Source organism: Anas platyrhynchos, chromosome 24 (genome assembly GCF_047663525.1).
Source record: "Anas platyrhynchos isolate ZD024472 breed Pekin duck chromosome 24, IASCAAS_PekinDuck_T2T, whole genome shotgun sequence".
Lineage (NCBI taxonomy): Eukaryota > Metazoa > Chordata > Aves > Anseriformes > Anatidae > Anas > Anas platyrhynchos.
The window spans coordinates 1,742,667-1,755,133 of NC_092610.1; the positions used below are offsets into that span (position 1 = coordinate 1,742,667).

A 12,467-nucleotide genomic window follows, 5' to 3' on the forward strand; every position below is an offset into this window, starting at 1 on the left:
CCTATTCTATAAATATTGTCATGGAAACGATTCAGATTTGCCTTAAAGGACACTCGGAGCACATTAATGAAAGAGAACGGACTGGGCCCGAGCCTGGGAAATGAGATACCACAGGATCTCAGAATTGGTCTCAATCTTGTTCCATTACAAGGAGCAGAGCTACCTGTTGTTTAAAGTCGACATCACTGACATTTGAAAGCTGAATGCTTTGGCCTTGGCGATACAAATCTACGTGGGGAAAGATCACACTGAAAGAGCTGAAGTGTAACCATAAAAACGCCGTGTTAGCTTCCCAAAAGCTAATACCAAGGAGGAAAAGATGAACACTTAACTGAGCATTCAGCAAAACGGCTCAAACGCAGGTTCTTCTACTTCCATTCCGCCTGGGTACATTTTAATTGTGCTGTTTACACACAAAACAAGCCTGAGCTCTCTGAGGGTAAAAGATGCTCAGTGACAAACCCTTCCTGAACCTCATCCGGGGAGCATCAAGTGGGCACTCACCCACCCCGCCCTACATTCTCTGCTGCAGATGCTACAGCTGCTGAGAGGAAGGAGAAAGAACAAAATTTATTTATTACAGACATTTTCCCCAACCTCTCAGCCACGGGGGAGAATAGTTCCCAGCTTCTGTGACTAACAGTTTAGACCTTGAATGTTTTCTATTAACAAAACACTAAAGCTTCATCTGAACAGTCTCCAGCTCTTGAACCCTTCAAACAGCCAGAACAGATCCAGGCAAAGCACTTACAAATTCTCATACTGGAAAAGGAGAATTTACCCAGCTCCTATCTGATATGCAATTCAACCTAAAAAAGAAAAACCCTTTTCTCTGGAGGTCTGCATCAGGCACTCAGAGGAAAAGCACTGGGAAGCCAAAGCAACACTGGAGTGGAAAAAACAGGGCCCATTGTAAAAGATGAACTAAAGAGGCCGATGCATCAGCCTCATGCTCAGCAATAGCTCACTGGAACTTGTAAGGGATTCATGCAGTGGACTTTTCTGTGACTGCTGCCACTGTCTTCGCTACAGTAGCTGTGCTGAAACAGATATTTTTAGACTAAACCCCTTTATGAGCTGTTCATCTTATTATTGCTTCATTCCATTCATTACATTTTTAATCATGTCCAAACAACTGAGCTATTAAATAAATTCCAAAGCAGCACAGCAGGCTGTGGCTCACGCAAGCTAAGATCTGAGCAGGAGGAGAAAAAGGCTGCTTTGGTTGAAGATTAAACCTTCTCATTCTTGAAAAACACAAAGCATCCGCTGGACTCAACTGCCACACATTCGGGATTATGGCCATTTCTCATGCCCGTCTCCTGCTGGCATCTTAAAAGACGTTTGGGACCTGAAATACTTTCATAAAAGTTACAGGCATCCCACAAAGGAGGGAGAAAGTTATATAAGTGTCTCTTCGTTAATGAACTCCACACGGCAAAAGCCTTTGTCGGCCTCCACCAGAGCAACTTTTAAAGTGTGGACTTGAACAGCACAACACTTGAACCAGACGCCAAGTTCAGGCAGCTTCAGGATGCTGTGAACTGCCTTGAAGTGAGAAACCCCAAAGTGCTGTGACCACAAGGCGCCGCGCGGCACTCCTCCCATCGCTTACACTGGAGCGATCCAAAGACTTAAGCAATGTTTAAAGACATCCACCCACCTGCTTCTGTAAACGCAGGAAGATTTGACTGAAAACAGGGAAGCCTTTGTGCAGCAAGACAGAAGGGAACCATTAGAAGACTGGAAAAAAAAAAACTGTTATTGTCCTACAGCCCGTTTATTTCTGGTGCCATCAGCCAGTTCCCACAGAGGCCGTGGAGCATCCTCCTCACTACAAACCCTAGTACTGAGGTACCGTGGACCCCAAAGGGCCCACAGAGCTGGGAGTGGGATGCGGAGCCCCAGCAGGGCTCAGCCCCACGAAGCTCCATCCCACCAGGCTGCTCCCCGGTACGGCTGCAGCCGTGACGAGAATTACCAGTGCTAGAAAGCTAGCCGAGACCTGAGTTAAATTGGATATATTCCACAGCAGAGACAACAAAGCTTAACAACATGTGGCATTTATATAATATTTTACATGTTCAAAGCATCGTTTAGGTATTACCTGCAGCTCAGGGTCAGCTAGGCTGGAACTCTATTTAGAACTAGTTCTCCTGGGATTCCCGATAATGGATGCTTCACTTGTACCAGAAAAAAAAAACCACAAAAATAGATCTGTTTAGGAGGTAGCACAGCCTGTATGCTTTCACTGCAACCTACAGTCTCAGAAGAACAACAGATTTTTTCCAGCTCTCAAGTTTTCCTTTTAATTTGATTTCTACACAGAAGATCGTGACAATGCACATGGAGAGGTACAAGCTCAGTTTAACTCACATTCCAGATCCCAGGTCAAGGAGAGCATCAACAGCCAGAGAAATCATCTTCTGATATATAAATGGAGCCACTGATTTGAGGCAGGATGAATAATACAACTTTCAGTTACCTTTCCCAGCTACAAGTGCACTTTAAATTCCTCATAAGCATAGCAAACGGTGGCAGTCTCTCATTTCAGAGAGCGGCTTCAAAGGGTGCACGGCAGCAGGATCACGACCCTCTTACTCAAATGCAAACTTCTTTTATCCAACTCGGGGAGCCACAACTCAAGCAGCAGAGCACTCGTTCCTGACCTCTCCATTTCCATCAGCTCTCCTCTATGCCTTGAATTCGCGAGCAGGCTGCCAGCTCAGGGGGACACCGACGTCATAAATGAGAAGAGATGAAAGTGCTGGAAAACAGCTTAGGCAGAACGCATCCAAAAAGCATTTATGGACAACTGTGATGCATTCACAACAGAGCACAACTGCTAATGACATCCCAATATGAAATATCCTAGCATAAACTCGTTTCTCCTCCCACTGTTTCTCCAAGGCTGGTCTAATTTTATAGGATGAGCACTTACATGGCAGGAACTGGGTAACGGTGAGATCAATGACTGCAAGAATTTTTAATTAGCATGAAGGTTCCTCCGCATTAGTTCAGAGAATTAAGAAACGCTGCAATGTCTGAAAGGTTAATTCTGAGAGACTCTGGGACCCGAATCTTTGTCTATGACACTGAAAAATACACTTAATTTGTGACAGCATGATGAACAAACTGCTCTCTTCTGGAGAGCCGCAGGATAATTTTGGAATTACCTTTATGCCACTTCTATTAGGAAGTTCATGTTTCAAATACAAAAAATACTCATGCAAATAGTTTTCTTCCATAAGGCTAAACAAAACCAGCAATGACATTAATGTATTTCATTAAAAAAATAAATAAAAAAATAGAGATATCTTCACATACACAACTTAGTACATAGAAGAAACTTATACTTCTTCCCCTCCAAGATGTGTATTAGGTCTAGTTCAGGTGTAACACTGTGCATAAATATTTGAAAGAGTAATCTAAAAAAAAATATTGGACATAAGGAAAAATGCTCAGAAAGTAGCCAGTTCTTGCAGCAGTAAGCTCTAATGGATTAGTTAGAACGACATTGTAATGCTTTTTATAAAACCCTTTATCTTTTATAACCTCTTTATGAGCTTTTTTGTGCTAAGCTGGAAATATCCAGACATCCCTACTGTTTATGGAAGCAATGACAGACCTGCCAAGTTCCCTGTCCTCCATTCTCAATTGCTGATTATCAAGAATGGAGGCCACAATATTGAAGAAGCAATGTGTATTTATATCTCCTTGGCAAAGAGATATTTTGAATGAACTCTCATGTTTCCCAGTTAGAGATGGATGCAAAGAGGAGCTGAGGACCTCAAAGTTTTAAATACAAAGGAGACAAAAACTCAATTTAGTAACAAAGACAACTTTTCCCTGTTTTGGGACATCTAAATGGACTGAAGTGCCAGAAGATGATTTAGGGTGTTGGCAGGAGATTTCTTGGAAAGAAAATTTTGGCTGCATCTTCCAGACTGGAGGCTGTTCCAGTGAGGCTGCATGTACGTATGTGGCTGTCCGGGCACGTATGTTAAGGTGTGCACAGCGCCCTGCTGGGCAGCACACAGGACAACAAGGCTGTGACACGCTAATGGCATGTGGCTGAGCATCTGGAGTCAGTAATCCCCAATACAATACCACCCGGACATGAAAATCTGACCCATTAGAGGAGACAGGCACCTGGATTTACATCACCACTATAAAATGCTACTCATAGATGAAACTGTGCATTCCTTTATTAAGCTCAGCACAAGTTGTGCTCTGTGTAACTTTTGTACGTTGTGCTTAGCAGAAGTTTTGCACAAGCTTTGGCCTTGAAACTAGCTGGAAGATTAGGAAGAAATGGGTAGAACCTGTGGAGAAGAACAGCTCTGCAAAAACACAGGAGCTCAGTGAACCTCCTTGGTGCACGTCTACCAGCCAACTCCCCACTTACCAAGGCCAAAACCAGCCAGAAGACAAAGCCTCCACCTGCAGCAACCTGGCAGCTCTGTCACTGCAAGACAGCCAGAAATGCTGCAAGTCAAATAAGAAAACTGCACCAAAAGTTAATCCTCTGAGTGCAAGGCACTCTGCAAGACCTGGTCTGTCAATCAGCTGGGGCCAGGGTGGAAGAAGGCTCCGGTGAGAGAAGCGAAATGGAGAAAAGCAACTGTTCAGTTACATCCTTACAGATGAGATCTCTCACTGTGAAATTTCCAAGATAAAGCATAGCACAGCGCTTCCCTGGGGGCAGAAGGCAGTCACCGTGACTTTATCAAGTAACTAGTTATAATTTTCATGCAAATAACAAGAATAATCAAATGACTATCACAGCTGTGTCAGCCTGAAGAAAATAACATCAACGGGCTGATCAAAGCAAGCAGCTGACCTCACAGACAGCACGTTCAAGATGGTATCTGTCCTTTCGCAATTCGTTTGCTTTGGTGGGAGCTAAAAATAATAAAAAAGTTACCTCTGAGGCTACTTGTAACTGACTGAGCACAGCAGCCTTCCAGGAGCACCCAGCACAGTCACCGGTCGGCATCCAAGGGGTCACAGGCACGCGTAGCCAGGTTTTGTTTATTTTCACTCAGGCTTTGCTGGCACAGAAGTACAAGCAGAATGCATTTGCCATTCCTCAAGGCAAAACACCAGACAAGTCTGTGTGCTGAGGAATGGATGAAGCAGCTGAACAAATGAGGACAAGATCAAACAATCAGCAAGGCTTGTTTGGTTTTCGTGTGTTTGCTCCCACACACACATTTTTATTTATTTATTTATTTATTTTTTTAAGCAGAGGTGTTCTTCTCATCTCTTTTGTTGAGCCTCAGGATAGGATCACACAACTGAGCTTCCCGATGCTGGCAGCCCTGGTTTATTACTGTTTTAGCTGTAAAAACTCCATCTCTCCAAACCAGTCATGGCTGGGGTGATTTTGTTGGATGTTGTGATTTTAACACAAAGATCACAGGACGTGAATCATCTTTTGCACTACTTAATCTATATTCAATTTAGTTGAAATACTGGGTCAAAAATTGTTGGTCCACACACAGGGAATAATTGCATGTTGCTTACTTCTTTGAGAAGCCAATCTAAAACCAACATAATGAATTTGATGACAGGGAAATTCAGACATAGCTAATAAAAATCTACCCTTCAGGAAATAAGTGCCATAAGTGACACATACTTTGCTTTTCATCTATTGCATAAATTAAAGGTCACACACTTAACTCATACAAACTAAATGATTTTTTTCTGATAATTAACTTTATACAGCATATGTTACAGCACTGGGGTGGGCCTGCAATGATGAAAATCAGGAACTTGAAATGAAATCATACTTTTTTTCCAGCTACGGTTGCAATCATTGCATCCATTGCCCAGAAGGAAAACATTTCCTAAAAGGGTCCTCTTCACTGGGAGCTAACTGGATTGCCAGCGATTTGCACATTAAAAGGTTCGGGATGAACAGAGATGTGCTTGTGAGTTCGTACTGGACAGTTCTCAGGGAAAGCCGTGTCTGCTGCCTTGCTGGCTGTGTAAGGCTGTCTACTACGTCTGGGCAAAAGATGCACAATTCTTTTTTTATCAGAACTTGATCTAATCCTGTTGAAGAGAGATTCCATTTCATTCAAACAGGCACTGTTCATATCAGACCAACATATCTAATAATTAAACACTGTTAAGTTTTTGCACTAAAAGCAAAGGATTATTAGAAAATAATTAGGCATTAAATACTGCCAGGGCAAAAGAGAATGTGTGAAAAACCAGTATTCAGGAATGAATCAGAACTTGTTGCAATTTTCCATAAATGTGTTCCTGGGTGGGTGGCTGAAATCAAATTTTCATATTTTCAGTGACCTTTTCACTTCTTCATCAAAAGTATTATTCATTGACCAGAGTTATCTAGCCAAAGGGAACAGGTTGAATAAATTTTCATAAATCTTTTACATCTCTATAGTATGTTTGACTTAGCTTTTTATTATATTTATTGCTGGATTATTTGTTCTTTATTCTATACCAGGCTTCCTATCTTCTAGAGAAAGATGGGGTTGGTGCAGCATTGCCACAAAGCAACATGAGCAACATCAGAACCTCAGCAAGGTGAGAGAAAGCCAGGTTGCATTCATTTTGCCCTACATTTCAAGGATTACTGATTGACAGGCCCAATGCTTACGAATAATAATAATATCACTGAGCCTTTCTGTGCCTGACTAATCATTGTTTTCCCTCTCTAATAACAGGATGCAGTTGATATGGAAGACTTAATAGCATAAAACCAGTGACCTTCCCCACCTGAGAAGATGTTGTAGGAAGTGACAGCTGATGAACACGGAGCAACTGGGAGAATGCTCCAGCCATTTCATCTCCAGACACATCTGCCATAATAATCAGGGTAACAACGAACTCGGACTGACGACAATCCCCCGCTCCCGATTCTCCCCCTTCCTTCCGCAGCATTTCATCTCGCCATTCCTAATACTTGGGGAAAGAAGCAATTTGCACTTTCTGTCCTGGTGATGCACTCCGAGACTCCCTTAACACAGCCCCAAGCACCTCGACCACTGAATCATCTCAGATCTGGATGGTAAAGCAGATATCCATGTACAAGTACATTTTCATCTAGATGTTGACAGCGTTAGAGGCACTGTTTCCTGCCACCTCCCTAAAATTGCTGTTAATACTCTCCTCACACCGCAGCAGCTCATGCTCTGAATGAAGCATCGCTGCTTCTGCTCAGCCCCGAATTTGTAGCATTTCCCAAACACAAGCTGCAAACACGTTTAAGGAAATGCCTTTTCCCCTACCTGCTATTTCAGATACAGTAATCAATAACAAAAATTGTAAAGGCAACTGATACTTAGGACATGAAGAAACTACTAAATCTGAAGAAAATCCTGTAGTACATACATATATTACCCTCTTTTTATTTATATGAAGCTGAGCTGTTCTCAAGTAGCTTATATCTGCATGAAGAGTTTATACAGGGAGATATAAAACACCTTGATTTGAGTCAAGGAACTGAGAGGGTACAAAACAAACAAAGAGCACCCTCCATTAATACTTACTGCTGCTGGTGAGTCCTACAGTGGCTGAGAGCAGTATTTCAAGGCAAAATCCAAAATATCTGCCCAACATCCTTCAATGCAGGTAGTTTTGCTAGGGTTAGACTTGTGGATCTGCATTTGACTGTGATTTAGGGATTCCTCTCCACCAGCCCAGCTTGCTCCAAGCCTGGCCTTGAGCACCTCCAGGGACAGGACAGCCACAGCTTCTCCAGGCAGCCTGTGCCAGTGTCTCACCACCCTCTGATTAAAGAATTTCTTCCTAATAACTAATCTAAACCTCCCCTCTTTTAGTTTAAAGCCATTACATTTGTTTTGGGGGAAGAAAAGGAGGAGGTGCTCTTTTTTAAATCTCAAATGGCTAACAGCTAATCAGTACTGCCTTCTGAATCAAAATATTTCTCATGGTGAGAACGTATGGTAATCAGACAGATCACCACATGGCATGTGCGTTCACTTCTGGAAGTGGAGATAAGTTAATTCCATACGCATTTAATTTGAATTAAGATGGATTCAGGCTGAGCTGAGCAAAACCTAAACCAAGAGGTGTACTGCACGCAGTCACAGGTGTTTAAGCTTTCCTGAAGGTACTTTGTCTGGCTGAATACATACATACAGGTCTTTTATTTATTTATTTTTTAATATATAACCTGCTTTAGTTCTGAACTTCTCTGCTGTAAAGGAGTAAAGCAGGCAACTAAAGGATAGGAGACTCCTGCCCTGTTCTTCAGGGGAGCTGATGGAGCAAACAAAAACCCACCCACAAGGAGTCACAGCAACTCCCGGCTTGAGCTACGGATAGAGCAGGGCTCTTCCAGTAAGATGAGTCCCAGCAAGCTGCTTGGAAGTTATTTACTTATTTATAGTCAGGTTCTACTTGGACAGATGACATTTTAATCTCAAACCTGGAAAGAAATACTACCAGGTAAAGAAAAGGGGAAGGAATTACCATCCACCGACTAGGTGGATTTGGACGGATTGAGAGGAGATGTCTCACAGGAGCTTAGATCCAATCAGCACATGTCAGAGGATTTTGTGGGATAGGTTTTCTGTTACGCAGCCAAGCAGGCTTCCATTCAGTCTCTCTGCAAACTGCTTTCTATTTCCCGACCATTACTGCTACAAGCAATAAGTTCAGTTCAGGGCAAGCCACTAAAAGCAATGCTGGCCAGCCCAATCACCTTCTCTTTTTCTGCAGTAATTGCCTTGCCTGCATAATCGAAAGTCAACTAGTCTCCTACTAATGGAGAAAGCTGAGCTTAAAGCTAATTTTTTGCATCTAAATCGCTGCATATAGACAGTTTTAGGCTGGATTTTCAGCAGTCCACCCCATAGCTTCTTCAGAAGTCAGAATTTCAATGGTGGTCAATTTGGGAGAAAACAGCCAAAAAACTACTCACACTGGCAATAATTAAAATTGGAGAAGACGCTTTGGAGAATATCTAATTTTCATAGCCTTGATCCATTGATGAGGGAACTGGGAAACCAGCAGAGAGAAGTAAACCAAACAGAGCAGCAGCTGCATTAGCAGCAAGGATTTGTTCAGAGACCAGAGACACCACCCTCAGCATCTCACCTGCCTTTCTGTAGCCACCATGGCTGTACCTGCTTGAGCACATTGTGCGTGTAAGGATGAGATGGTAATGAAGGACGGACAAGCCTTTTAACCAAATTGCCTTGGCAGCAAGTCTGCAATTTTCACACAGCTCATTAGTGGTGACTTTTTATGGAAATGTATGCTGAAACAAAACCAAACGCATCTAACAACTACATGTTCTGCAAATAGATTCCTTGATTGAAAAGAAATGGCTCTATTATATGCAAAAGAAAAAAGGAGCAAAAAGGGAGGAAAATGAAGGTCTGTCAGGAAAGAAACAAGATCAGAGTCCTTCACAAGGTACCTTCGTGCTGCTGTGCTGAGACATCAAGGTACCAACTCTCAACACCTGCCACCTGCACAGGCAGGTACAGCAACACAGAACTGGCAAGCGCATCTCAGGCACAAACAGCTCTGCAGTCCAAAATGCCAGGAAAGCACAAGCAATACTAAATCTTGCAATTTCTTTACTATTTTCTGCTCTTCCAAACACCCATCTCTAAAATGGACTGATCCACAGAGCAGCTGCAGTGCGATGGGAGAAGCAGCAGGACCTCCTTGACAGCAAAGCGTCCCCATATTGTAGCTGGGCAAGTGTCACTTGATGTTTGTTTAGATGCTTGATACTGGATCCTATTTGCAAGGCATTATTTCTGCTCTCCTGCGTCTGCACTGATTGATCTCGTTTGCATATGCAAATCAAATGCCAATATGAGACACTTAATATTCCCTCAACTTCATTTAGTGCTGCAGCAGCACGGGTCAATATCTCACTCCATCCTCCAGTACATGGGGAGGGGAGGGGAGGGCTCTCGCTGAGTCAGCAAATGCTAATAAGCTTTGCCGCTTTCAAGTCTTAAAATCAATTAGTAGTAAATTAAGGCAGACTTGCTGGGAGCTCATTTAAGTAATAAAAATCTTTTGTATAGCTAAAAAGAAAAGAACAGGAAGGTTGGTTTTTCCTTCCCCGGTTCCCTTGGGAGGTGTTTTAATCAGAAGTCATAATGGAAAGCAATGCATCTGCCGCAATGTTTATTGAGAAGGGGATCTGCTCTGCCATTTTTGCTGTCTGCAGAGGTACAGCAGTAATGATATTCAGAAAACACCCAGTCCTTATTACAAAATTTTATTACTGAGCTCGGACATAGTTAAACTCAATGAATGGGGTCATATCCTACCCTTGAACAACATTAACGTACCCAGGAAGAGGAACTGAGAAGGGAGAAGGATACATCCACATCCAGCCCTCTGCCCTGTATTCCAGACACCCAGCCCACACTGCAGTGGCTCTTTGCTCGTGTTGATGCTTACAGAGCAGTCACAGCACCAAACATCCCACCATGTCCATATTATGAGCACAACAAGTTTCCTGGAGTAAGCACTGCATGAGGAGGTGCAGCAGCAGCTTCAGCAGCCCCATCAAACCCCAGCCCGCAGCCTCCCCCTGCTGCCTCAGACCCTGCCTACCCACTGCAGACACCCCAAGCCCCCCATCCAAGCCCCTGGTTCACCTCCCTGTGCTGAGGGGTGCTCAGCACCTACCACCAAGCCTGGAATTGAGGGACTTACCTGACCTTGCAGCCATCACCAGAGGCTCTCGTTACTCAGAGCTGAGCTGCATCTCAGCTGGCAGCAGAACTGATTGCAGCTCTCTGCACCTGGAGGTATTTGCACCTGAACGTTGCCCACACCTAAAGAGAAGCGCCCCTCATCATGCTTCCCAAGGAAACAGTGGCTATCCCAGCTGTTAACATTTATTTCTTCATTTTCCAATTGAGATTTTTTTTGTTTGAGTGCCTGACTACCTGATGTAGCGCCACGCCCGAACACTGCAAGGGGCAAACTTCTGGTTTAGTGGCTTCATTGTACTTCAATTTATTGGACATCATCTGCAAGCATCAGACTGAACAGCACCTCCATGGGTTCCTGCCATGGCTGTGAAAAATAACAGAGCCACCACTGTCATGCCAGGTCTCCATTCACCTGATGATGAGAACAGTTTCATCCACATAACAAAAAAGGAGAAAATAGAAACTGGTAACTGGAAATAAAGAGAAAATCAGGGTTTACAAACCAGCTTGAGACTGGCTTTTTGCCCTTTGGAAGTTGTTTACAAAGTTTGTCTAAGGTACTAAATTCTGAAGGTTTTTGTGTGTTACCTGCAAAGAACAAACGCCTGCCACGTCCTTCAGAGCTAGCACAGGCCAGCGGCGAGGAGTGGCAAGAGGCAGGGGCAGGCACCGGGGGTGCTCCAGCCGACTGCCCCTGACCAGCCGGGCGTTTTGCTATTTCTCTCTCCAATTTTACACTCCCCAATCCACCCACATGACTGCACAGAACAGCTGACTGTGCAAAAACCTATTGTTGCAAGATGCACATGGTACATTAAGTGAAACAGGAGCTGCACGTTGCGAACAGCTGATGAGAAACAGGGACACAGCTACAGAGTCAAGAAATTCTGGAAAAACTCCAAAGAGCAGCCATAAAAAAAAAAAATCTGAAACCATACGATATGGAAACCTAGTGCCAACCACATTTTTTTGCATAACATAGAAATCACTTAATTGGAGACAAAAAAAAAAATCCAATGCTGTGCTTTAGGTCTAATTATACACGTACTGCTCTTCCAGACGCTGGGCTGTGTAAAACAATGCTGTCACTCAATATTATTGACAACAGCGCATTGCCTTACTGCTCATCGGGTGTCTCGCTTTATCATGTAGTCCTGATACTAACGCTTTGCAGGCAGGAAGCAAACCAGAACGCCCTGTGCTGCCTGAATAGCTGCACGGTTCGGCACAGCTCTGACAGCGCTCCCCAAATGTAATCCTAAAAGCAATGTCAGGAGCCCTGCAAGGAGCATGGTGAGCGCGGTGTCCTCCTGCTCCTCACCTCCCCACCGGGCTCCTTCCCAGCCACGCCGTGCCAAACGCTCCGGCGCAGAGGAGCAGGCACGGAGCTGCTGCAGGGCTCTGCTGCGCTTTAACCACTTAGCACCAAGCAGTGCCACTGCGTCACTGCCTCCTTCAGCAAGGCTCGAGCCCCTTCTGCTTCCTTCCAATTTATTGCTTCTTGACGAGCAGCAGTGACAAGGAAAGGGATAACACCTATTTTTTGTTCCTACCCTTTATCTCCTGCATGATGTTCATTATGATCAATCACACTTTTTGAAGTGATTATCTATCATCTGTTGAGGTGGATCGGGACATTTCAGACAGGAATATCAACACCCAAATATGTTTTCTGGAATTCTTGCTTTGTTTTTAAGCAGTTCTTTTACAGCCATTTGGAAACAGCAGTGTGACCCAAAACAACTTATCCATGAACCCACTAAAAATAAATATTGCTAA

The 12,467-nt window shown here is 43.7% G+C and overlaps 1 protein-coding gene across 7 annotated transcripts in view; it reads right to left on the reverse strand.

Annotated features, from left to right (window-relative positions):
• CSMD2 (CUB and Sushi multiple domains 2) overlaps nt 1–12,467 on the reverse strand; it is a 323,412-nt gene that overhangs the window by 223,799 nt on the left and 87,146 nt on the right. Inside the window, exon 1 of one of the 7 annotated variants that reach the window (XM_072027340.1) lies at nt 10,687–10,805. The exons of the other annotated variants lie outside the window; for them this stretch is intronic. Coding sequence (XP_071883441.1) covers nt 10,687–10,702 — 16 coding nt within the window. The 5' untranslated portion in view covers nt 10,703–10,805. Of the gene's footprint in view, nt 1–10,686; nt 10,806–12,467 lie in introns of those variants that run through there. 7 annotated transcript variants of the gene reach the window in all.